The sequence below is a fragment of the Sabethes cyaneus genome, chromosome 2, assembly GCF_943734655.1.
Source record: "Sabethes cyaneus chromosome 2, idSabCyanKW18_F2, whole genome shotgun sequence".
In the NCBI taxonomy this organism is placed as follows: domain Eukaryota; kingdom Metazoa; phylum Arthropoda; class Insecta; order Diptera; family Culicidae; genus Sabethes; species Sabethes cyaneus.
The window spans coordinates 213,008,877-213,035,846 of NC_071354.1; the positions used below are offsets into that span (position 1 = coordinate 213,008,877).

Sequence of the window (26,970 nt, forward strand, 5' to 3'; positions counted from 1 at the left end):
TTTCGTCTTTTTTCTTCCGCTGTTCGTCATTTCCCTTTTTTCCTGGTACGCTTTTTGTTTTCTGTCCCGATTTTTTTCTCTGTTCTGCCCTTCCTCTTATTATACCATGCTTTTGTACGATTTCTATCTTATTATTTTTTTTTTCGTTTTATCCCGCTTACCTTCAGTTTTCAATTTTTTTCTCCTTTTCTTCTTATCTCTCTTTTCTACTTTTTTATTTCTCGTTGCTCAATTCCGCGCTCCTACTCCCGTATTTTCTGCCTTTCTATTTCCCCTTTTTTATCTTATTTTTCCACCTTTTTCCATTTTTTATCCTTTACTTTACTTTACTTTTTATTTTTTATACTATCTCCTGTTCTGTCTGTGTTTCTCCTCAAGTTATTTCTCACTTTTCTCGTTTACTTTATCGTTTTTCCTTCGTTTTTCCTTCGTCTCTCCCATTTTGTTTTTTTTTTTCTCTTGCGTTTTCCTTCTTTTTCTTGCCAGTCTTCTCTTTTTCGTCTCGTTTTCCCTTTATTTTCTTCCATTTTCTTCTTTCCCGTTTTGTATCTTATTGCTTTCCGTTTTCCCTTCACGTTTTCCTCCTTTCGTCACCGTTTTCCTATAGTTTTTCTTATTTTGCATGCCAGTTTTTCGACTTTTTCTCTCTTATGTTTTTCCTCTTTTTCTATCCCGTTTGTCTAGTTTTTGTCACGTTTTCCCCCGCGTTCTTTTCTGTCCTTCTGTCCTTTTCTGTTTTCAGGAGCAACAGGAGACGGACAACCTCCCCAAGTAATAATTCTAAAGCCGCTTGGTTTTATTTGAATTTTATAAAGGTTTTATTGCGGTACGAATCATTACCACTGGTTTTATGCTGGTGTTGCGCAATACCGTAATGACACATGTCGAAAACTACTTATAGCTAGCTATCAAACCTTAATAAAACTGTTAATGAAACAAATTTAATGTGGTTGCTTATATTATCGAGATAAAACTAGTTGGCTGTGACACATCTCTTATAAACTTACTATCAGTGCGGCGTAGGAATACAATATGGCGCACTATTAATATGGTAACAAGCTGACCAAACAGATTTATTGCTGCTATTATAAAGAATATTAGAGTTCAACACCGAAATAATTTTTTATGAGAGGCCCCATATTACCGTTTTCAAGCATTTTTTCTGGTCACCAAACAACAATTCATTAAAGCAAATTGTGAGTTTCAAAAGGAAATTTATTATTAATTTGGTTTCATGTCCGATTGCTACTAGAAAGATGTTAGTAGAGACTTAGATAGACTAATCGAATATATTCATTTTGTTTAAGCAACTGGTTTTCAAAACTTGCAAAATTTTGATGGGGCGTCAGTTTGAATTCCAATATGCACAACAAAATTTAGTGCGCATACGCTGCACAACTACATAAACTGCTGAAAATTTATTAAATATTCTTTCGGATATTTTATGGGTATGAAATGGGGAAGGCGAACAAGCAAGCGACCAATATAGCTCTTGCCATCTCAAGCCCCTACCTAGCGCCTCCACGCGGCCTTGCCCGGTAATGCTGTATGGAGTTGCTAAGCTAGGAGGTGCGATGCTGCGTGGTTCCCGGCCGCCTGATTTCAAAACTGCGGTCGGGCGGACGGCTGAGCCACACGACCAGGTAAGCCTAATATGTTATTCTAATGATTTATTTTGTTTAGCTAATCCATCAGCTCCTACTGTATAGTGAAAATTTTGGCCGTGACAAGTTTAAATAATGCACATGGATACCAGAAGGAAAAATTAAATTAATTATATTAGATGCACTGATGGAAACTCAAATGAACCAATTATATTTCGTTCGACGGATTGCTGGTGAGATTGTTCTATTTTTGACTTTATATGCTCAATTTCATTTTATTTTTACGCTTATATATTCATATTAGGCCATTACAAATTTTTTATATAGCTTTTGTCCTTCCGGTGGTGAGCAACTGAAGGAGGGGGAGGGCGAAAAAAAAAACAAAGAGATTTTTTTAATCGAGCAAAAAAATGGGTTTTCAGTATTTTCACTTAAAGTTTAAACGTGAAAACCAAATCTATTCTTACTTTTAACCAGTGATGTTAAAAACTCAAAATATCAAAACTCGCCAAAAACCAAAATCAACTGTGAATCATGTCGGCTTGATCCTATGCAGAAAAAACTGACGCGTGAGTTTTTCTGTTTTCATTGCAAGAAGCACAAAACTCACACATATTTCTTCCCGCTTGATCACATTCCGCTTTGCTTCAACTACTTCCCGGAGCTATACACATATACATACAAATTCGTTATTGAACAGCATAGGCATTCTCTCGTGCGATACGTAACTGTGACTGAGCGTAAGAGAATGAATCTCTAAATAAATCGTAAAGTTAAACTAAAACACACATTTAAACTACATGTTTATCTGATTCTTATTGGGATTTTTACTTTCTAGTTAAGAAAATGTCGATCCCCGCGAAGGAAAAATGTATATTCCGCCAATTTGTTTGCCATCTTAATTCATGAATGTGTGCTAGCTTTTTTCGCTGCTGATGTTTTCTCTGGTGGTTAATTCTCTTTCGGACTCTGGTTCGTTGTATGAAATGCCGTCTGTGGAAGAAGTAAGCAAAATGCTCACAACTGAATTTGGTTCACACCGCATTGCAACAGAGACATCGCGTATAATAGCGAGAGAAATTCGTATGTGAGTTCGGCGCTTCTGATCAAGGTTGAAATTTCATGGTGCTTGAAATCTCAATTTCCAAGGGGGGGGGTGACAAAAATTTTAAAAATAATTTACATTGGCCATATACATGTATTCATATCGTATATTACTGGGTACATTAATACCTATGAAGATTGCGTGAGTTTTTGCGCATCAACTTAAAGTAGGTGTTCAACTAACGTACCCATTTCTACAATCGTAAGGACATGGCCAGGTGTATGGTATACTTACGGCTACACCATATCAGCCACCCATGGTGTGTACGGTTGTCTATGCTATGATATGCTATGCTATGCTAATATTCTTTCGGATATTTTATTATGATCGCTGTAAATCAAATCGATTAGGATGATCTGACACTAAAAATCTACATTTTCTGCTCAAGTGGGCCTCTGGGTCGGAAGGAAGGTTTTTGACAGTCATCAGAAGGTTCTAGTGGAGCTCATAGTTTTCTTAGTGATTTTATGAAATTGGTCATGAAAACCACTAGAGGAACGTGATAAAACATAAATTGCCGCTAGGGTCCAGATCCAATTGACTGAAGTTTTTGGAGCGTCTTAGTAGAATACGAAACCTAAAAATAAAAAATAAGAAATTTCTTATTTTTTATTTTTAGGTCCAGATCCAATGGCAATCGAATTATGAATATGCAAACAAAATTTATTAAAATTTTCAAAACAAACTCTACGCTGTTTGGTTTATGAGATATTTATTTACTTATCACAATAATTAATTTACTTATCACAAAAATAGTGACCGAAAAATTTTCCCGTTGAGCTTATTGAGTGGTTTCCGAAAAAAAGCTAAAAGTGAAAAACCTAACTACTAAAATGAACGAAAAACAAAACATCTGTCAACCTTGACAACCCTTCCGAAGGACCCGGCCAAAACGCTGATGAAGCGCCATTTACGGCTACGTTACAACAAAAGGCAAACTTTCATCGCCGTCTTTAGCATTCAAAACACAGATAGACTGCCCGTCCCCCATCCGTCCCGGTTCCGGTCTCGGTGCCCCTTTTCGTCACAGTCAACGCCATCTGTCACCAGAAAAGCAGTCGCTTATCGGATGGCATTCGGGTGCCCTGACCCGGGCCGGGTTGTGAATCATCCCGCCGAAGGATTTGTGCCTACGTTTGTGCGACCCCTCCTGCCGGTTTTCGTCGAAAGCAAAGACTTTAAAATGAAATATGCTTTCTTCACCGGTTTTTATGACTTTTCTATGAAAATGCTACCCCACTCTCACTGCACAATTCTCATAATTTGCAATTTTATTTCGTTAATTTTATAACGATGATAACGATTATTTATCTGTGTGTTGTGTGTATTTCGTCTGTTGTGTGAGGCTCAAGTAAAGAAGAAGGTCGTTCTTCAATGTGAAAAGGATCCATTCATTTCGAGCCGGGAGCGGAATTCATTGAAGACTGACTCAAGTATCCGTATCAGGCGAGTCGCCAGCAGAGAGAGCAAGATAGTGAGGAGGGATGAAATAGTGAAATTTATCAGTTTGGAGAGTTTACGACGACGATGCCCACTTTTGTGTGTTGTCGCTTTGTACGGAAATAAACTAACCATTAAGGAAATTGCTCGGATGGCTCAAGTGGAAGACGGTTTCCGGCACTGTTTTATATCGTTTCTTTTCAATAGACGACAGACTAATTTGTGGAAATTTTCTCAAACAAAAAATATATTATCGTATCATTTTTTGCGGTCAACATTTCCGGAAATGCTCCGTCAGCAGCTTCGAATTTCTCCATGAATATTCAATTATACAATTAGCTGAATTTCCACCTCATACGGAGAACTTTTTATTCGTCGCACGTGCACGATATACACACTTTCATACACGTCTCGAAGCGGAAACGGGGCAACACGTAAGGGAAAAAATTGATCGCTACTCGAAAGTGCACAGGGGCCCATCATCGACACCCAATCGAATTAATTATTGATTGGCAGTTTGGTTATTGCATTAATTGAATTCGATACTCGCCTACTCCAGCGTAGGCCGAGGACCGATGCTTAGGGCGAACATGAACGGGTGGTTCTCACTCTCCTTTTCCTCCTGGGAGCCCAACGGACGGTCACCGGCTAAACATAGTCCCTTGTTGAACATTCTCCTGATCACTTCATTAGGTCACGTCGTCATCGTCGTCGTCGTCGTCGTCATCAATGCTGTCGTACCCAGAAGAGCCTACAGGTAAGTTGTGCAAAAAAAAAATCGTTGCCAATGTTTTCCGGTGCACGGACAGAATGGTGGTGACAATACTGAAAGTTATATAATTTGGGACATGAAAGTAAGAAGGAATAAACTGGATTTCAACAATCAATTTTCAGGAGAATTTTAACGTGATTTAAACTTGGCAACTTTTGCCACAGATGTATGACAAAATATGAAATCCTCTGCACGTTTTTGTGTGAAATACGTAAACCATTCTTGTGGAACGTATCAGGAAACAGGAGAAAATATGAAAAGTCAAAAATGCTGACTCGCACGGAACATCAATTCAGTGCAGTTTCCATTGTAAGCGAATAAAAATGACGATATCTGTTCGAGAGGATACCTGCATGGCTTTGTCTTTGTATTCTCCAGTAGTAGACACCTAAATTTTCTGGTGGGCAATATAAAATAAATAAACTTCACTGGAATCAGCAGGGTCAGTTTTTCTCGACTATTCTTCATATCACTACATATGTCATAAGTGAATATTATTTTGCTAAGAAAGTTTGTAACTGTCAGAGTAATTTCAACCATACTTCGTGCCTCTCAAAATCAATTTAAATCATCAGTGAACAAAACAATCTCCAAAGAAAAATAAAACAATCATCAGTTTCACTCGAACCAGCAACGCAAATAATAATGTACACTTTCCTTTGAAACCATTTGTAATTTATCCCATAAATCAAACTGCCGCGCGAATTTCAAATCACAATTCCCAACCTCGCAGGACCGCTGGTGCAGGCAACAAATCGCTTCCGTCGACCGCCGACGAAAGGGGTTCCGCGCAAATCACTGCCACAAAGAAAACAACTCCAACCGCTCCACTCGACTCGAGCAAGCAGCCGAAACCAAAGAAAACATGAGAAAGAAATTGAATTTGTACAAAAATCAAAAATTAATTCAATGCCACCCGACAATGTACAGACACCTCCCGCGCCATTTCGCCATCATCGCTATCGGGATCGAAGTTGAAATGTGGAACCCCAGTAGCATTCCAAATTGCAGCGTGTCTCGATCCGAAATCGAAAGAAAACAGATTGCTAAAAGTGTCGCCCTTTGAACCGGTCGGAGGTCCTCACCCCTCCGTCCGCCCGGGTGGGCGCTGTCGTTCGTGCAACGTACCACCTACCTACTACATTGAGCCAAGTCAGGCGACAAAAGTGTGAAAAATGGTACCAGAAACGCCTCCATCCTCCAGGCGAAGACAAGGCGACAAGTCGTCTCTACATTTATCAACCAGCCCGGGACAGAAAAACTAAAAGGTAGCAAATGCACGACCAAGCCTAACCCAAAGCAGGAGGGAGGGTGGTGCGTTGTTGTAGCGGAGCAACTTTTTTTTTATTTCCACCGATTTGCGAAGCTTCTCCGATGAGATGATCCTCGTGTTATGCAAATACACAATAAATACAATCATCCGTAAGAAAATGAAAACGACGGCACAGGACTCCGCCAGCACCGGTTGGTTGGCAAAGAGGCGGCTCATTTTCGTTGACTGGTTTTCGATTCTCGACTCAAACGGTGGAAAAGCATGAAAAGTCAACTCATGCTCGAGCTCGAACTCACGGTTCGGCACCCGGGAACGTCTGAGTCTGAGGCACAGCACAGTTCTTTACCTTCTCGGTTTCGATTTCTCCTTTCGGATCATTTTTTGATTACTTCATCGGTTTTGTCAATTTGTCACGGTTTTTTATTTTCATCAGTAGAGCTCCTCTTCAAACGCGGTGTGCTGAATGTTGGATGTTGAACATGAACGATTTTATATGTTTGAAGAATGAAATTTAAAAAAAAGTGTTGATTTTTATGGAGCTTACATATTTGATATGTCCATAACCAGCTCTCTCTGGTTCAAGGATTACGCATTACAATACATGTTGGGTTCGAATCTGATTATAATTGGTTAATTTTTTTATAACGGTAGTTTTTTACAATCAAAGGAGGGGACCGAAAAAGAAAGTAAAGACGCAGGGACAGGGCTTCGACCGATCCTTTTTTTCTGCCGCAGTCACACCAACGCGCATTCAAGTTCACACCGTGCGTTTAGTGGTGGAATACGAACGCCATGCATAACACAACTAGCAGTTTGCTCAGTCAAACGCCGATTGCACGCAGTAGAACGAACGCGTTCTAAAGCTTTTTAACATTTTCGTTTCGATCAAGCTGCCTTAACCGTTTGGAGCAGCGAATGACTGCAAAACAGTCAAATTATTGGCAGTCACCACGCTAACGAAAAGCAACCGCACAATCGTATGATTCAATACTACAAATAACAACAACCACTACATGTGCATGGAAGAAGTCGGTCGGACTCCGTCCAATACAAACGAATATTTTGCTTGCGTCGGACCGACATCCGGTGACAAACTATTACTGTGAGCAGCCGATTTGGAGACAAAAAGAGAAACGAAAAAATACGTCACCGTATGCTTCCAGTCAGTTTGCAGTTTATATTCTCAAAGCGCAAAGCAGAACGGGAAATCGACTGTTTGCTTTTGCTGAGATGCCGCATGAATTGTAAGACGGCAGCAGCGCAAGTGGCAGATTGACTGGATTCAAAAAACAGTCAAATGATCGTTCAAAAAGCGGAGTTTGAATGCGGAAAGTTCGCATTCACGGCAGCCACATTCAACTTGCGATCCCTTTTCAAGCCCTGAGCAGGGATGCTGATAGGATTCAAATAGAACGGGACCAAGCATGAAGCGGAAAGAGTGAAAAATTAGGTAAGGGAGGGTCATTGAAGCAACGCTTAAGAAGTTGTGTACCGACCTTTTTATCAAAGCAGCCATAGTCAGAGCCAATAATGACCACATGGTCATCTGTAGCATCCACTTTCTACGTTTCGGAAATATTCGAAAACACCAAGCTCTCAGTCGATCATGTCTTGAAAGACAGTCGATACTTTTCGGATTTTTTTCGGGGACTACTATCTCGTCGTGTGTAAGATTCACGCAAGCTTGTCGAACGCGACGAATGCTCGCACTGAGAGAACGCTACGTTCCAACATCCAGCGATTGACGACAGCTAGCCTGGCAGTGGAGTAGCCCAAAAAACTTGATCAACGAATCGTAGAACAGCAGGAAAAAAGGGAAAATATAAGTGAGCTGTGGAGGAACCTCCATGGCGCCATTGAAACAACTGCGAAAGAGGTGGTAGACACGACGCGTGAAAGACAGCGTAACAGCGGGTTTGATGAGAGAGAGTGTGACAGATTAAAAGAATCAGGCCACGAGCCGCGCGCTCACTGCGGCTACACGTCAGAATAGAGACTATGCCTCTCTCTAGAGACTAGAACTGCGGACAAAAGAACCCACCGTCTAAAAAACCGCGAGTTCGAGGAGCACATGCTCGCCAGCGCAGAGGAGAGATTCGCCAGTAACGACAAGCGTAACAGCCAGGTGGAAGCAGCACTTCCAGAGGTTGTTGAATGGAGAGGTCTGGTCAGCAGAAATAGAATAATAATTATGAGCGATGACCGAGTTGTGAAGCCACCAACACAGGAAGTGGTTAAGAAGGCAGTCAGGCTCCCTGACTGTTAGCGAGCTGAAAGCGGTAAGGCTGCTGAGGATGGTATCCCGGCTAAACTTCTAAAAGTGGAGAGCAAGAAACTGTACAGAGCAATCTCCTGGATCATTATCAGCATCTGGGAGTAAGAACAAATACCAGAAGAGTGATTGGATGGCATTATTTTCCCTCTGAAGTTTTTGGAGCGACTTAGTAGAATACGAAACCTAAAATTAAAAACCTGATTGAATCCACCTAGTGGTGAAAGGAACCTTTGTTATACGGTCTTATTTGCTATTTGAGATAGAAATCGACACGTCTTCGGAAAATAATTCATCTATTGGCAGCACTTATAAATTTTGATAGTTCCTTTTCTCATGAAATTGCTGAGTAAGTTGTTACTAATGTGGGTAAGTGCAAGGAAAATTAAGTTGTAAGAAGAAATATTATTCTTTAACATATACATTGCGTAGTAAAGGTCTAGTTTATAGGTTTTTAAACTATGCATAATTTCCTGTAATGCCATTCTATTTGGTTCACATCAATGAAGTTTTCTTGAATAAATTTCATCAATTTTTATTAACCTTCGGTTACTCACGCTGCTGCATTTTGTACAACATGTGTAGGTTTTTGAATGCCATATTGTTATATAGTTACAAATCATTGTTTAACTAACGTATATTCTTCAATAAACTTGTTATGAGCAAAATGTCAGAATTATTCGATGCATTAATACTTTAAATTGTTAGGAAAACAGATCAGCATAAACCGACAGAAAATCACAGAAACGAAGCAAGAAGCATGTGAGGTGTACCGCAATTGGCCCCAACTGGCATTTTATCTCTTTTCTTCATATAGAAAAATGGTGTCTGTATGCAACAAAACTATCAGCAAATGTAAAATGTTTAAAATGTTGCCGTCTGTTGGTAGTCGAATAATTCGGAGTCAAAATTAGGGTGTTTTCTATAATCAAAGTTTTACAGATCCTAAACAAGCAGACATAGAGGTATACTACATTCAGTAAAGTTGTGTATTTTTACTATTTGTACAACTTTGTAATACATGAAAAAGTCATACAACAATTACAAAAAGAACCGAAATAGAAAAATTGATTTTACAAGTGCATTTACAATAAATAAGATTTCTCTATCTTCGCTGAAGAGATAGAAGGTTACAGTCTTCAGCAAAATTGCTTGTAATAATATGCTCTAAAACTTTGCAGAACACAATGTGTTATATTGAAACTGAAGAAAAATATTTTTTTTTGTTTTACTTTTAGGGGGATTAGTCAAAATTTAAATGCTACCAGACGATAGAGCATTCAATTTCAAAACACTCTTCCAAAGGTTTGATAAACTTAAAACCAAGTTTTCCTAGTCAAAAATCTAGCGCGTACGTTTTTTTTGGTTTTGGGCTATTGTGCGCGCGAATAACTGTGTTACAAAAGTTAGCGCGAGTGTTCGAGGGTTAATATCTTTTGGCCAGAAAAACCAATTCTTGTGAAATTTTGCATATGTATTCGTAGTGTCAAAACCTCTCGTTTGACATTAAAATAATTGAAAATAGGCAAATTAACTTGGTTAAAATCATTATAAATTATAGTTACTTTTGGTGTGGTGTATACGGTTGCTCATAACTTTCAAACTAAACGTCCAATCAAAAAACAATTCAATAGTGATCTATCCGGCTATATTACCTTTCAAATGAAACTAATAGCGCATAAATCGGTTTGGCCATCTCTGAGAAACAGGCGATCATTTGGACCTTGTCAAAACTAGTTTTTTAAGCGTAACTTTTAAACTGCATATTTGTTTTCGATGAAACTTGGTAGAAAGCTTGGCGATAGCAAGAGCTTTCATTTGGTACTAAGATCATTAAAATTGGTTGTGTAGTTCCGGAAAAAACCGTGTCACGTAGTTTTCACATTTTTGCCTATAACTTTTAAACGAAACGTCGTACCACGAAACAACTAAATGGAGATATACTAGGCATAAATACCTTTCAAACAAAAGTAATAGCAGATGAATCGGTTCAGCCATCTCCGAGAAACAGGCGATAGAAAATGAGCTGCACACACATACATACACACACACACACATACAGACATTGCTCAATTCGTCGAACCCTATCGATTGGTATATGACACTTGGCCCTCCGGGCCTTGGTTCTATTTCGCGTTTTTCGACCAATTTCTAAACCTTTGTTATATAGTATAACAAAGGTAAAAAGAAGAAAAGTTATCCAATTTAATTCTACTATGTATATATACATAGTAGAATTGAATTGGATAAGTTTTTCTTCTTTTTTTTTAATTTTAGATTATTTTCCCTGCTTACAAAAAGTGCATCGACTCGACTGCAAAAACTATCGAGGCATAACATTGCTCAATTCTGCCTACAAGGAGCTTTCCCGTATCCCGTTCAGTAAACGAAGACCACTAGCGGACTCCTTCACCGGCGAGTACCAAGCTGGTTTTTGTGAGGGTCGCTCCACGCCGAATCATATGTTCACCCTGCGTCAGGTAACAGTTCCGGAAGTACAATTCGGAGACTCATGGAGAACATGGTTTTCCAACAAAACTAATTACGCTGATTTGTGCGACCCTGGATGAGTCAAAATCATGCGACAGAATAGCGGGTGAGACCGCTTTTGTGACATTGGATGGACTGAGCCAAGGGGATGCAATCTGCAACCTGCTTTTCAACATTGCCTTGGAAGGTGCGAAACGAAATCCCTCTCACATACTTGTAGGTTTTCAGATAACGTCGATATCATCGGAATCAACCGTAGAGCAGTGGAAAAGGCCTTTAGGCCTTTTAAGCTGGAAGCAGCGAAATTGGGACTTACTATTGAAACCATCAAAACGAATTACAGGAACGTGGGAATCAAAACGGTGTTGCTGCCGAAGTGGAGCTGAATGGTGAACGATATGAAGTAGTTGAGGAATTTATATACCTTGGTACGCTCGTGACATGTGCCGAATTGCAGCCGCGAATCGAGCTTTCTACGGATTAGGGGAACTGTGGGTAAGACGAACAGGTTAAGAAGAACAGCTAATATAATACAGAGAACTAATAATTTATAAAACCTAAATGCAGTTTACTTTAGTTCAATATATTGTTTTCAAAAGCAGCTAGTGAAATATTTAACAAAAAATGTTTTTCAATGTGTATTTTGAGTATTAAAAATGGTCCGAAAAAGTGAACATTTTTAGTGCTGCGGGTGAAACGGACAATGTGTGGGGGTTAGATGGACAGGTATTGTAAATCGCTCCAACTAAGAGCATATTATTATTTTTGACCCTCAACAAATTGAATACGTAAAATATGGTAGTGTAGCGTGCAAAAAATGAAGGAGGCAGTCCACCCCCTCCCACTAGAGGCAGCCAATAGAAAAATGTTTGGCAGCGGCAATATGAACGAGCATTCCAAAAACTGTTTCATGCCCGGCCACTGCTAATTTGTTTGAAGTTCACGTTTGCCGGTTAAATTTTCATTTATATGCTTGAGATATCACCAAGAAGCAAAATCAACCATTTTATTATAATATGTTCATTGACCATCTTACCCACACTAGCAGTTGTCCATTTCACCCCATCATTACACATTTTTTAAAGCGTTCACAATTTTTCATATGCAAATGAAATTACGTATTATTTCAATGCAGACATTGCTTGAAAAGGTATACAATCGAAAAACTTCATGCTATGGGCAACATTTTGGAATTAAACCACTCAAAAAGCTTAATTTCGATGGAAAAAAAGTTACATCCAGACGCAGAATCATTTCCAATTTTTAGTTTTTCTGTACTTTATCAAAATTGGAAAGTTCTAAATGATGATGGAAACGTTCAGACAGCATGAGATTGCAAGATGGTTGGATGTCCATCAAAACATATACGAATTTTAATGCTTAACTAGTAGAATCAACCACCTGTCCGTCTTACCCACCCTGTTCGTCTTACCCACAGTTCCCCTACATAACCAACTGAAGTCCCGTAGTTTATAAATTCGCACAAAACTTGCTCTCTACAAAACATTAATCTTCCCAACGACCTTCTACATACATGAGTCATGGACACTAGAGAAAGCTGACCAACGAACCCTTTGGGGTTTTAAGCGTAAAATTCTGCGATCAATACTAGGCGTGAAGGGGAAAGAGCGGATAATTAAGTTAGGGAGAGTCATTGGTAAGTTGGTTTCAAATTCGATTATAATTGGCTCCTATAAAAGCTTGTTTCGATCCGCCGATTCCCCAGGTTGGATAAAGAGAAACGTTATACAAACTTAATAAGCTCCCTTAGCTAATTTTCCACAGGTGGAAGCAGTATTTCGATGAGCACCTCCACGGCGATATAGCAACAGGAGAAGCAACGGAAGTTAACGGAGTGCCTACAAACGACAACAGTGTGCCGGCTCCCGATCTCGAAGAGATCCGGCGAGAAGTTCGTCAGCTGAAGAGTAACAGAGCCTCCGGAAAGGACAGACTCCCGGCAGAGCTCTACAAAAATGGCCAATAACCGCTAGCAACGGCAGTTCATTAGATAATTTCTAGGATTTGAACTGGAAGAGAAACTACCGGAGGAGTGGACGGAAGGTGTAGTCTGTCCCATCTACAAAAAGGGCGACCGGCAGCATTACGCTGGTTAACGCCGCCTACAAGGTGCTCTTCCAGATTTTGTTGCGTCGTCTATCCCCAATAGCAAGAGAATTAGTAGGGCAGTATTAAGTGGGCTTTATGGGGGGGTCCGTGCTACTACGGATCAAAGTTTTACTCTCTGAAAAATCCTCCAGAAATGTCGAGAGTACAACGTGCCCACGCATCATATTTTCGTGGATTTCCGAGCAGCATACGATACAGTTGAACGAGAACTGCTATGGCAGATAATGCTTGAGAACAGTCTTGCGGACAAATTGACGCGGTTGATCAAAGTTACTCTGGTGCGAGTGATGTGCTACGTGCGCGTTTCGGGGACACTCTTGAGTATTTTCGAGTCGCGCAGAGGGTTACGGCAAGGGGATGGACTGTCCTGTCCTGTATGTTATGCAATATCGCTATTGAAGGTGTGTTCCGGCGAGCGGGCATCGAAACGAGAGGAACGATCTTCAGCAAGAGTAGCCAACTCCTAGCCACCGACCTCGATATCATTACTAGAAACCCTGGGACGGCGGAGGCAATATACGCCAGACTAAAAACGGAGGCTAGGAGGATAGGCTTACAAATCAATGCGTCGAAAACCAAACGTATGGTAGGAAGAGGCTTCAGAGAAAGCAACGTTTGTCTCCCACGGACAGTGACTATTGACGGCGTTGAACTGGAAGTGGTTGATGAGTTCGTATATTTGGGATCTCTGGTCACCGCCGACAATAATACGAGTAAGGAGATTCAATATTGCATTCAAGTTGAAAATCGGGCCTACTTTTCCCTCCGCAAGACGCTTCGATCAAAAAGCATACGCCGCCGCACAAAGCTGACGGTGTACAAAACGCTAATCAGACAGGTAGTCATCTATGAAGTTAAGATATTAACTTTGCTTACGGAGGACATACGTGCACTAGCCGTATTTGAACGAAGGGTGTTGCGGACTATTTTTGGCGGAGTACAAACGGAAAGCGGAGAGTGACGGAGGCGTATGAGTCACGAGCTACAGGCACTGCTTGGAGAGATTCCCATCGTACACCTGGCGAAAGTTGAGAGACTACGGTGGGCCGGTCATGTCGCAAGAATGCCGGACGACTGTGCAGTGAAATCCGTTCTCTCCAAGAACCCCACCGGCACCAGGAATAGACGGGCCCAACGTGACCAGGTTGAAGCCGACTTGCGTGTTTCGAGACGAGTTGCTCTTTTGATTTTTCGCTTTAAAAGTTGGAGCAATGGAACTAATTTTAATCAGACCGAACATATTTACCCCCTCAAGGTGCTTTTTTAAGCAGTCCTGAAATCTAAATATTTTTACGCCCCCATTAAAAATCCCTCGAACTTTTCCCCCTATTCAGTAAGTTCGCGTTCCTATCCGGGACCTAAATCGGTATCTGCATTTATAGATTTGATATTTTTGGTCAGTAGATGCGTAAAATGCCATCTGTCTAAATTGTTTATCGGGTCATACACTCACTGCACCGTTCGGCAAACGGTATTCATTGACCAAACTCGAGTTTTTAGTCTTTGACCTTGAAATGCGGTCAGCCATTAATATTACTATTTTTTGAAACGATGGTTCTACAATTGATGGAGGGACGGTAGGGGAAAGTAATAAAATTTTTTTGGGAATGGAGGTGAAAGAGTGGAAAGGAAGGGGGAGCGGTAACAGGTAGCTACGCTTAACAAGTTGTCTTTGTGACTCCTATCTTTTGTCCAATGCTGGAAGGTGCATGGGTCGAACCAAGCTATAATCAGAGATTATAACCGGATTTGAACCCACAACACACGTCCTGGCGTGGTGACCATCGTTTCAAAAAATATCAAACGGTATTCTTCGTCTCTTTTACTCTCTAGTGTTCTTATGGCAAATTGCGAGTTTGATGTCTCACTCGCTGTTCGTAAGGATGGTGGGAGAACAAGAGGCAAACATAGCAGCGCACACGGGTCGACTATAAAACAGTGTTGTCAAAGCAAATAACATTGAAACACATCGTTGCTTCATTAAATCACTGAGAAAATCGTCAAAAATAATCGAAAAAGCTGCCTTTTCTGTTGTTTTTAATAAAGAAAAATAAATTATGAACGTACATTTCTCTTGAAATTATTGAACTACGTTTTCACCATTGGAGGTTTCAGTTAATTTCAAACCTATAATTCTTATTTCAAGACTCGAATCAGTTTTTTGGCAACACGATAGTTTACGAGTTTCACTACCATTGCTACTACTGCTGAACAGGTCCCATCGATTCAGAATTTATTTTCAGTATTATCAGTAGATAATAGAAAAAATAGAATTGCATAATTTGGTATGTGAATGTTAAGTGCTTGACTGTTAGAATCACTGAAATCCAAATCAGTGTTGAAAAATGTAACGAATTGCTTAGTAGCGAGGCGGCGATTGTTTTCAGCAGCTGAAAAATGTACGTTTTTGGACAACAATTTTTAGTTCATCATATTTCCTGTCGGAAACACAGTAAATTGTGTAGATTGAAACTATGGTTAAGTGATTCATGATGATGTCCTTATCAAAAGATTTTGAAAATATGAATAAAAAAGTGCATTTTTGGCTCATTTATTTTCAACTGATTAAAACCGGTGACAACTGATTAAAACAGGTGCCTAACTCGTTCCTTACCCTACATACATACTCACGTTCACTTTTATATATTTAATGCATATAGATGTATAGCCAAAGTAGCAATGTAAGTTTAATTGCACTCTTATTGCCGTTTTAATGAGTAATTTTGGTCATAAAAACCATAATAAGTGGTAATAAAACTCAAATTGTTACTTATTGATAAATACATATTTCGTCTTCGACTTGCATCTTCAAGTTCGAATAACACACCAATTTTACTAATCAATTTGCTCAGTATTCTACAAAAAATACTTCCAGCACCAGTGATATTGTTATAACCAGGGAATCAAAATTTCATTTTAAGCAGTTTTGAACATGCACGAACAATAAATCGCCAATAAAATCTTATTTTGACTAATTCAATTATACCTTTGATAACTAAATCTGAGAATATAACATCCACGAACAGACCATAAATTTAAAGATGATTCTGAGCACCGGCACACCGCTGCGAATTATGTTCAAATCCGTTCCGGAAAAAAGGAAACAAACCATCACCAGCCACCAGCCCTTTAGCAGAAAAGCCTTTCTTTCCCATGGAACTCGTTCTCTCTCTCTCTCCACCTGAGACAAATTGCAACCGTTGTGATATATCGCTGCCAATCGTGTGATGTTTGTTGATTTTCCTCCTCCCACTCCCACATCTCGCACGCTAGCATATGGATGGTATTTAAGTGAAACAAAATATACACACTCACCTGCTCCGAGCGGTAGATTGATCGGCTTCTGAACGACTTTTGCTACCGTGGCACCGGTAGCCGATTCTTTCTTGCCATCGGCTTCCTCCCTTGCGGAGGCACCGGAAACGGTGGCGGTATTTGTTCCGGAGCCAATGTTGCCCACCGTGGACTGACTCTGTACCTGCAGAGGTTTTGCCTTAACGATAGTAGCATTAGACGAGCTGGCCAATGTCGCTGCATTGACGGTAACGCCGGCAGTGGTGGCATTTGCAACGACGGAAGCGGAAGAAGTACTGGAAGCATTAGCGACTGAAGCAGTAGTTGTAGCGTTACGAATTACCAAAATAGATTGCGATTTATCTATGCGTTTAAGCGTACGAAGTAGTATCGGTCCTTCGGTGGACCCGTTTTTATTAAGCCGCTGCTGGAGGAAGATTGGGGCACCCTCCGAGGTGATGGCCGTTTTCTTAATGCCATCCGATTGCAGCAGGATTGTCCCATCGACGGTACTGCTTTTGATTGCCGGTTGAAACAAAATCGTATTGCCTGCAGTGGAAGCCACTTCCGGCGCGGTTTTCGTCTTCAACCGCTGATGCTGCAGCAGGATGGGCTTGTCCTCGTCGTTCAACAGGCTGAGCAGTTCGTGGGTGTTTTGCAGAATGATTTGTCCATTTTCCGACCGTGATCCACGCACCAGAATGATGTTACTGTGCTGCGGCTGAACGGTGGCCGCAGCCTGGGCCTGAACCTGGGCGGCCGCTGCCTGTACCTGCTGAAGCTGGATTTGCGACTGAAACTGGCGGGAGGCCGCTTCCGTGATGGTGACACTTTTGCTATCCAAACCCGTAATGATGGCTCCTCCGGGTGCGGTGACCGGCGTGGTAGTGGTAACCATTTTGCTGAGCTCGTTGGCGCTGACCGCCAGACCGGACGACGTGGACACGGCATTGTTTCCTTCTTCCGCTGGGGGTCCTGGAAAGGGGGAATGAGTAATAAACTTGTGAGTACAATATTATATAGAAAACTTCAGAGATCTAATGTAAGAAATCCATGATTATGGAGTACATTCCTCAATTTAGTGGGTTATCAAACTCGCCCCACAATAAGTGATACAATTTATACAATTTTTTGTTGAACCCATGTTGCGCTTTGTTTGGGGTTTTAAATCGTCACAACTACTTGCGACGCTTAAAGCCCAAAGACCTACTTTTAGGTCATAAACCATTGAAAAACCTGCTCGTAAAATCAATCACCATTTTGTTTGAATTCGAACCGATTTGCACCCCTGCCATACTGAATACCAACATGGTTTTGTACTTTCTTTCGTTTTATCCGACCGAGAATTTACTTTGTAACCGTCAAAGTTTTATTTTTCGAACCCGCCGCCAGATATGATCAGATTGAAAGGCCTCAGTCAGCTGTGAAATCGTTCATTGTCAATCAATTCTTTTTTTTTTTCAACTTCAATGGATGCGCGCCTTCCCGAAACTATCAAGCAGCCGTAAGACAGGACCGGCCACGGATAGTAACAGATCGATGCACAGACAGTTGGCAGTGGCAGTCAAAGTTGAATGGCTTTGCTTTGCTTTTGCTTGACTCAAGCAAGTGCTTCCGAGACAATCCGCCGAAGGATGAGGAATGGCATTACCTGTTCGATTGCTGCCCTTTTTCTATAAATCCAAAGCCAAAAGAGGGGTCACAAGGCACTGAAATTGACGTGACGCAAAACCGGAAGCTAGCTTTAACGAACATCCATCAACCCCTCATTGAATTGAGCCACGTCATTTTTTTTTGTTTCAAATGAGTCAAATGATGTAACACTTTCCGAACCAAAGTACTGACTTTATTACATTGGCATTTGGATTTACGATAAACGTCCAATTTCTGCTTTATTCTATCGCTTCAAACTTCAGCTGGCGCCGTAAGTAACATTGAGTTACGTTTAAAATTAAACGATTTATTTGACAGAATAATTTTCCAGTCTAAAGCGGAAGCAAGCAGAGTCTAGCTTTAAAAGTCGATGAAATGAAGGATTTAAAATTACAGTTTTTCAGACAAAACAAACGAAACACCTTCACTGCTTTACGATGTCCCTCCTAACAAACATGCAACTGTGCTTGCTAACGGTGTGTCTATTTTATCCCGATGACAGATCTCATCCCGCAGTCTAGTCGCCGCCTGTTTGTGGGCATGAACACACACAAAGCACAGCAAATTGTAGCACCGGAGAATTTAATTTTATCCTGACCGTTGCCCATCTTTCACGGCGGCTTTGCGGCTTTCGCAAATAGTCACTTCCTCTACCGTGAACAGAAACTAGTCACGTAACGTAAGCGTACGGAAACGGACCAACCGACACGGTCATAGCATTTGCGTTTGTTTAGCAACACTTTCCCACCCTACCTGAAAGATTTTTTCACTTTGAGTCCGATTGTGTCTCACTAACGATACTAACCTCAAGACCGGTTGTTTTGACTGGGAAAGTCAGATGGGTTAAAACTATTAAAAGCTTAGTTTTTTCTTTTTATTGAACAATTCGTCAAAATCTTTCCTCACCCCGAATCTTCATTAACTAATCCTGGAATGAATAAGGAAGTGGAAAAAGATACAATGCACACGTCCGAGTGCGGTGACAGTACATACAAGTGACAAATGGTGTGGTAATTATTTTATTAATTTGCCCAAAGAAAAACAAGCCGGGCGGGGGGAGGGGTCAGCTCACCGACCGGCATAGATTTCCGGTCAGGTCAAAAGTTAAACAGAAATAATTTCCCTTTTCCACGTACCCCCAGTCAGTGGCACGAGAAGAAAATAATTTGCTATGTAGATTAGCTCATTTCGGTTTGCGGTTCAAAACAGTGTTTGTTTTGGCCCTGGTTGTGACCACAAAGTGAGTCTAATTTACTGTTCGGCTCGAGCAGAAATTAACATCTTCTACTCGCTGCTTCCTGCATCAGGATTGTGCACAGCCGGCCATTGTAGATCATGTCCGTTCCATTGCTGACCACTGAGCTATAAAGAATGCTGGCATCGTGCCAGCAAAAGTAACTTTTTGAGTTTTTGAGATAAAAATCGACTTCTACGTGTATGCTTTCTTCCCCATACGTGAGCTTCGGCTGTCGCCTCGGAAAACGTCCTTATTAGCAGGCAATAACAACTTTGGAGTGCGATATTTATGTGACCGGTCAGGTTGGCTCGAACGCAGACAAGTGATACTCTATGAACGAAACGAAAGCAATATCGATAGCAATCTTTCATCCTTAATTGACTCGAATTGAAAAGCACTCATCATCTACACACACATTGATAAACCTAGGATGGATTGTTTGAAACAAAAATAAGCGCTTTTCTTATGAAAACTACATAAAATAGATATAAAATATTATCCTACTTCTGCGGTATTTTTTCTATGTAATAAGAGACCTATTGATTCGTTTTTGACTCTCGAGGTCTGCAGTCGTCTTGCCCCGAATTACCTAGGAAACGTTCACAACACCTTGCTCAATTTGTTATAGAGATTTCCGCAGGATAGTTTGCTAAATGCTGCTAAATTGTTTTCCGCGAAATAGTTTCGGCAAAATGCTATATAACCGATTTCTCCATCAATCTAGACTTGCTTCACGTAGAATACTACTCTAGGCAACAGTCCACCGAATCTTTACCGATATCTGAGGCTATACCGGAATTCTAAACCAGGCAAGTACGATAACTCCTGTAGCAAATTTTACGATGAACCAATTCGAATTTCCAGCTCTGTGCCTGATCTACAGCTGAACTCCTCTGATGCGCTGCTAATTTACTTCCAGAACGTGCGTGGACTTCGAACTAAAATCGATGACTTTTTTTATTGTTGTAACAGATTTAGCTTTAACGGAAACCTGACTTGACAAGAAGATTCACTCGCAGCGACTATTTGGGACCAGTCTGGTCTAGTTTGGAATATCTCTGTAAACGGTTGCCCGAACTCCAATTATAATTGGATTAATTACCAACGCTATTACGCTTCCGTGGCTTGTACCACGCATTTAGACGGTTTCTGTTTCGACGGCGTTCGAAAACATTGACATTTCCACAGAACGGATTTTGATGGTTTAGCCACAGGAATTGCGCAGGTTGACTGACGTTTCTTGGTTTTTGCTTCTGATGTTGATCACTTCAGTTGATCAGCTTGATCGCTGATTATGTTCCCAAATGCCGACCTGCTCGCAGACCCCCATAGAGAAACATGCATTTCCATCGAGTAAAACGTGCAAGATCTTCTGCTTTGCGTACATTTCAAAGATCGCGCTGCCAAGCCATCCAGTGATAATTTAACCGTGCCTGTAGTGATTTTCAAACCTTCAACCGTCAGCTGTATTCAAACAGAACAGATGTACGAATGCAAGCAGACTTCTGCAGCAATCCAAAGTTGTTTAGGCCATTTGTCAACTCACGAAATAAAGAAGATGGCTTGCCTACACAGTAATCCCCCCAATAAGGACACTAATAGGGACTTCGTTAATGGAAACCTTGATAATGGAGTCTACGTAGCATATGGGAATTGGCTTAATTGGTTCCAACATGGAATAACTCGTGATCTTGATCGTATAGAACGTTGGTGTCTTCGACAAAGTTGTTCAACAGATCGAGGGCTTTCCGTTGGATGGTAGTATTTCTAAATCGCCTCACTACGTGGCGCTAGTGTATATGTAATATTTTTGTATAGACTGTATCTTGCGCTGCTGACTATCTAGAAAGTTGCGGTCTTCGGGAAGGCTGCTCAAATGATTGCCACCTTGATGATGGCAGTAGCATTAATAGTTGGTGGTTTAGTACGATAGATTTTTTTGCAGGCAGTGAATGTTGCTAGAGAATAAAATTGAGCGTCGAGCGTTCAGCATCGCAAGACACAGCCTGTATAAGAATACTACATATACGCGCCGCGAGTGAGTTTTGCGCTATTTTCCATACCACCTTGAAGGTGTCAGTCATTTGAGTAACCTTCCTAAAGACCGCAACTTTCTAGATAGTCAGCAGGGCAAGATACAGCCAGTCTAAGCATATCACACATACACTAGCGCCACGTAGTGAGTTAGTTCTGCGCTATTTCCCATGCCATCTTGAAGTTGGTAGTCATTTGAGTAACCTTCCCGAAGACCACAACTTTCTAGATAGTCAGCAGCGCAAGATACAGCCTGTATAAACGAATCACATAGACACTAGCGCCACGTAGTGAGTCAGTCCTGCGCTATTTTTTATGCCATCTTAAAGGTGGTAGTCATTTGAGCAACCTTCCCGAAGATCGCAACTTTCTAGGTAGTCAGCAGCGCAAGATATAGCCTGTATAAGAGTGCTATAATCCAATGAAAACCCGTTGATGTACTGAACAACTCTGTCGAAGACACTAACCTTCTATACAGTCAGGATCATGAGTTATTCCATGTAGGAACCAATTAAGTCGATTCCCATATGCTACCGGACCTGAAAGCAGCATTTGGTCGAGCTGATCGTGGTATGGATCATGTCTACTCGTACCAAACACATCGTAGGCTGAGTGTGAAGGTCTCTGGCGTACCATAGGGCAACAACCTTGGACCACTGCTCTTTTTTCTTTTTGTAAATGAACTGTCAGCAACCTAGATAAGATAAGTCAGTAATAAGCAACCTAGATTTATTTAAAAGACTTACCTGACCCGTACTGTTTTGGATCATTGTACAGTTCACTAGTACGGTCTATTTTTCTGGTGTCCTTATCAACTAATTTGGATCCCAGGAATACTGATTCGGTAGAAGCAGTACAGAAAGAGTTCTTACGCTATGCTCAGCATAGTGTTCTATCATGGAATGATCCCTGAAACCTGCCGCCATATGAGGCTCGCTGTCACTAGCCACAATAATTCCCCTCCAGTGTACTCGATCTTGGTCTACTCGACGCCAATTCGTTGAACATCTAACCATCCATCCATCCATCTAACACGTTGCGCCTCTCTATTCCTGGCGCCGGTGGGGTTATTGAAGAAAACCGGATTTCAGATGAACCTTGAAGAAAACCTTGCAACGTGGCCAGTCCACCGTAGTCTCTGAACTTTCGCCAGATGTACAATGGGAATTTCTTCAAGCAGTGCCTTCAACTCGTGGTTCAGAGGCCCACGCCACTCTCCGCTTTCCGTTTGTACTCCGCTAAAAATATCTACACAACCTGTCGTTCAAATACGGTAAGTGCATGTAAGTCCTCCGTAAGCAAAGTTACTGTCTCAACTCAAGTCTGTGAGTCTAACTCAGGTCTGATTAGCGTTTTGTACATAGTCAGCTTTGAATGGTGGCGAAAGCTCCTTGATCGAAGGGTCTTGCGAAGGGTAGGCTCAGCTTCCAGCTTGAATGCGTCAATGAATCTCCTTACTCGTATTATCATCGGCGGTGATCAGAGATCCTCAATATACTACCTCATCAACCACTTCCAGTTCATTGCTGTCAATAGTCACTGTCCGTGGGAGACGAATGTTGTTTTCCCAGGAGCCTCTTCTTACCATATATCTGGTTTTTGACGTTTTTAGTCTAGCGTAGATTGTCTCCGCCGTCCCAAGGTACCTAGTAATGATGTCGATGTCTTCTGTAAAGGCTAGGAGTTGACTACTTTGCTGAAGATCGTTCCAACAGTGATGTTGAATAACATACAGGACAGTCTATCCGCTTGCTGCAACCCACTGCTCTACTTGAAGGACTCGAGAGCGCCCCCCTTTTCAGACATTATCGACGTCAGAACCTATCCGGGTGCTAACATTGATTCGGATCACTACCTAGTGATGGTAAGGATACGTCAAAAACTATCTGTTGTGAACAATATACGATACCGGCACCCGCCACGGTATAATCTAGCGCGACTGAAGCAACCGAAGCTCGCCGAAAACTACGCGTTATCTCTCGAAACCGCGCTGCCGGAAGAGGGTGAGCTTAAGGAAGGTCTTGAGGACTGTTGGGATGTCGTAAAAACAGCCATTAACAGCGTAGCGAAGAACGTCCTAGGCCGTGTGACACCGAATCGACGTAACGAATGGTTTAACGAGGAATGCCAGCAGATATTGGCTGAGAAGAATGCATCGCGGGTTCAAATGCTACGTAGAGCCACCCGTCAGAATGTGGAGCGATACAAACAGAAGCGGAGGCAGCAAACCCGACTCTGCAAGGAAAAGAGTGGAGGAGTGCGAAGAACTCGAAAAGCTGTACCGCTTTCACGATACACGGAACTTCTATCAGAGACTCAACAGATCTCGCAAAAAGGCTTTGAGCCGCGGGCCGAAATGTGCAGAGATAAAGATGGAGGTATCTTGACTGACGACAGTGCGGTGATCGAAAGGTGGAAGCACCACTACGATGAACACCTGAATGGCGTACAGGCGGAAGACCGAGGTGGAGGAATTGACCACATTGGCGTAGCAATCAACGAGGATGTGCCACCCCCATCGATAAGGGAAGTTAAAGAAGCCATCCAGCGGCTGAAGAACAACAAAGCAGCGGGAAAGGATGGCAATGGAGCGTAACTTATTAATATGGGCCCGGACAAGTTGGTCGGCTGTCTGCATCAACTGATTGCCAAGATTTGGGATACGGAACGACTACCGGAGAAGTGAGAATCGGGGTTATCTGCCCTATCTACAAGAAAGGTGATAAGCTGGATTGTGAAAACTACCGAGCGATCACTATCCTGAATGCCGCCTACAAAGTGCTGTCACAAGTCATCTTCCATCGACTATCGCCAATAGCCGATAGATTTATGGGAAGTTACCAAGCCGGTTTCATGGAGGGTCGGTCTACCAAATCTTCACCCTGCGGCAGATCCTCCAGAAGTGCCGCGAATTCCGAGTCCCCACGCACCACCTGTTCATCAATTTCAAAGCCGCATATGATAGCGTAAACCGACAAGAGCTATGGAAAATTTTGGACGAAAACGGCTTTCCGGGTAAGCTTACTAGACTTATCATGGTTACGATGGATGGAATCCAATGCTGTGTGAGAATCTCGGTTGGACTGTTGGACCCATTCGAATCTCGCAGGGGACTTCGACAAGGAGATGGTCTTTCCTGTCTACTATTCAACGTTGCGCTCGAAGGTGTTATAAGACGAGCGGCGATCGAAATGCGGGGCACGATTTTCAATAAATCCAGTCAATTTATCTGCTTTGCTGACGACGTGGATGCTGTTGGCAAAACATTTGCTGCGGTGGAAGATCAGTACATCAGACTAAAACGCGAAGCAGAGAAGATTGGATTGAAGATAAATACGTCTAAAACGAAGTATATGCTGGCGGGTGGGACCGAGCGCGACAGGGCCCGCTTGGGCAGTACCGTGGTAATCGACGCGGATGAGTTCGAGGTAGTCGACGAGTTCGTATACCTTGGCTTACTGGCAACAGAGAACAACAATTAAAGCTGTAAGGTTAAAAGACGTATTATCAGCGGAAGTCGGGCATACTACGGACTCCACAAACACTTGCGGTCGAACAATCTAAGCCCCCGTACAAAGTGCACACTGCACAAAACGCTAATTGGACCGGTTGTCCTCTACGGGCACGAAACGTGGACACTGCTAGAAAACGACCTACGAGACCTCGGAGTTTTCGAACGGCGAACCACGAGCTCGCGCGTATCTACGACGAACCAAGTATTCAGAAAGTGGTTAAAGCTGGAAGGATACGTTGGGCAGCACATGTTGCTAGAATGCCGGACAACTATCCTGCAAAAATGGTTTGCGCTTCAAATCCGGTAGGAACAAGACGAAGAGGGTCCACAAACGGCTATAAATCTGATTTTGCATAATTGGAAGACTAATATTGAAAAAGGAAAATTCACTGTAGCTGTTTTTTTGGATTTCAAAAGAGCATTTGAAACAATTGATAGATCGCAGTTGTTAGATCTTTTACATAACGTAGGGATACGGGGAACTGTTTGGAAGTGGTTTAACAGTTATCTTTCTAATAGAAGTCAAAGGACTAAATACGGAAACGCTGTTTCGAATTCGCGTAGGAATGATTTGGGAGTACCACAGGGAAGCGTATTAGGACCCTTACTTTTTATTTTATACATCAATGACCTAAAAACTTGCTTGAGACATGGAAACCTGAAACTCTTTGCAGATGATGCCACAATTTATTGGGCCAGTGACAACTTAGACACGGCAATTCGAGATGCTGAAATTGACCTCAAGCAGATCGCAGAGTATTTGAAACGGAAAAAACTAAGCTTAAATGTTTCGAAAACAAAGTGGATGATTATAGGAAATAAAAAATTTGCTCAGAATGTTGAACTCAAAATAGACGAAGAGGTAATAGAAAGAGTGACTGTTTCTAAGTATCTAGGAGTACAAGTGGACGAAAAGCTTAATTTCTCTGAACACGTGGATTACGTTATAAAAAAGATTGCCATAAAGTATGGAGTACTGTGTCGGATAAACAGATATCTAACGTTTTGGTCCAAGCTAACATATGTAAGATCAGTTATATTGCCGCATTTTGATTACTGCGCAACGGTGCTGTTGCTGGCGTCAGATACGCAAGTGCAAAGGCTTCAAAGGTTGCAAAATAAGATAATGAGACTATTGCTCAGATGTGGACGGTTAACATCAACGAATCTTATGTTAGATATGCTCCAATGGATGTCAGTGAAACAAAGAATAATATATAACAGCTTGATGTTCATACATAAAATGAAAATTGGTATATTGCCTGAATATCTTACACAAGAAATACAGTTTGGTAGAGATATACACAGACACAACACTAGAGGTGCTTCTGACTTTAGACTGCCTCGTTTTTTGGAACAGACGACTCAGAGGTCGCTTTTCTATAAAGGACTTCAAATATACAATAGTTTGCCACAGGAAGCCAAATGTTCAACGAATTTGACCCAGTTCAAACGCATGGTTATTGAAACAGTGAAAAGCCAATTTTAAATCAACGATTATTGTGAACTTGTCGAGTCATTCACTTTATAGTCTGCTAAGGCAGAACCGTTTTTTACTAAGGAATATCCTGTTGCTTGCGAAGGCGAGACAGGTGAAATAGTAATGGTCCTGTTGCTTGCGAAGGTGAGACAGGTGAAAAGTAATGGTAGCCCAATCTATATGAAATCATAGAAAATACGATTATCAGAATTTAATAGTATTGTGATGGACATACGCGGGAGTGATGCAACAAGTAGTATGGCTGATAAATAGTTAAGCAACAATATGTGAAGTAACTATATTTAAATATCCAAGAGATAAACGTCCCTCCCACTCCAAAGATGCGTATGGGGTGGAGGCAAAGACCATATAGGGTCTGGGGCCATCACAAAAAAAAAAAGAGGGGCACAGCGAGCAAGGTGGCAAGACCAGGTGGAGTGAGATCTGGCGAGCACCAGGTGCCCGCGGAACTGTAGACCAGCTGCCATGGACCGAAATAGATGGAGAAATTATACTGCGTAGGCCTTGTCTCGAAGTTCTCGAACATTATCTGCTTTAGCTGTTCGCGTTCGACTGTATCGTATGCTGCCCTGAAGTCCACGAAAAGATGATGCGTGGGCACGCTTTACTTCCGACATTTGTAAAGTAACAGGACATTTGTCGGAGAGTGAA

At 41.6% G+C, this 26,970-nt stretch overlaps 1 protein-coding gene across 2 annotated transcripts in view; it reads right to left on the minus strand.

The window, feature by feature from the left end:
* Positions 1-26,970, minus strand: part of LOC128737701 (uncharacterized) — a 378,170-nt gene that overhangs the window by 271,827 nt on the left and 79,373 nt on the right. For both annotated transcript variants that reach the window (XM_053832397.1, XM_053832396.1), the window contains exon 4: positions 16,402-17,355. In XM_053832397.1, the coding sequence (XP_053688372.1) occupies positions 16,402-17,355 (954 nt within the window). The remainder of the gene's footprint in view (positions 1-16,401; positions 17,356-26,970) is intronic.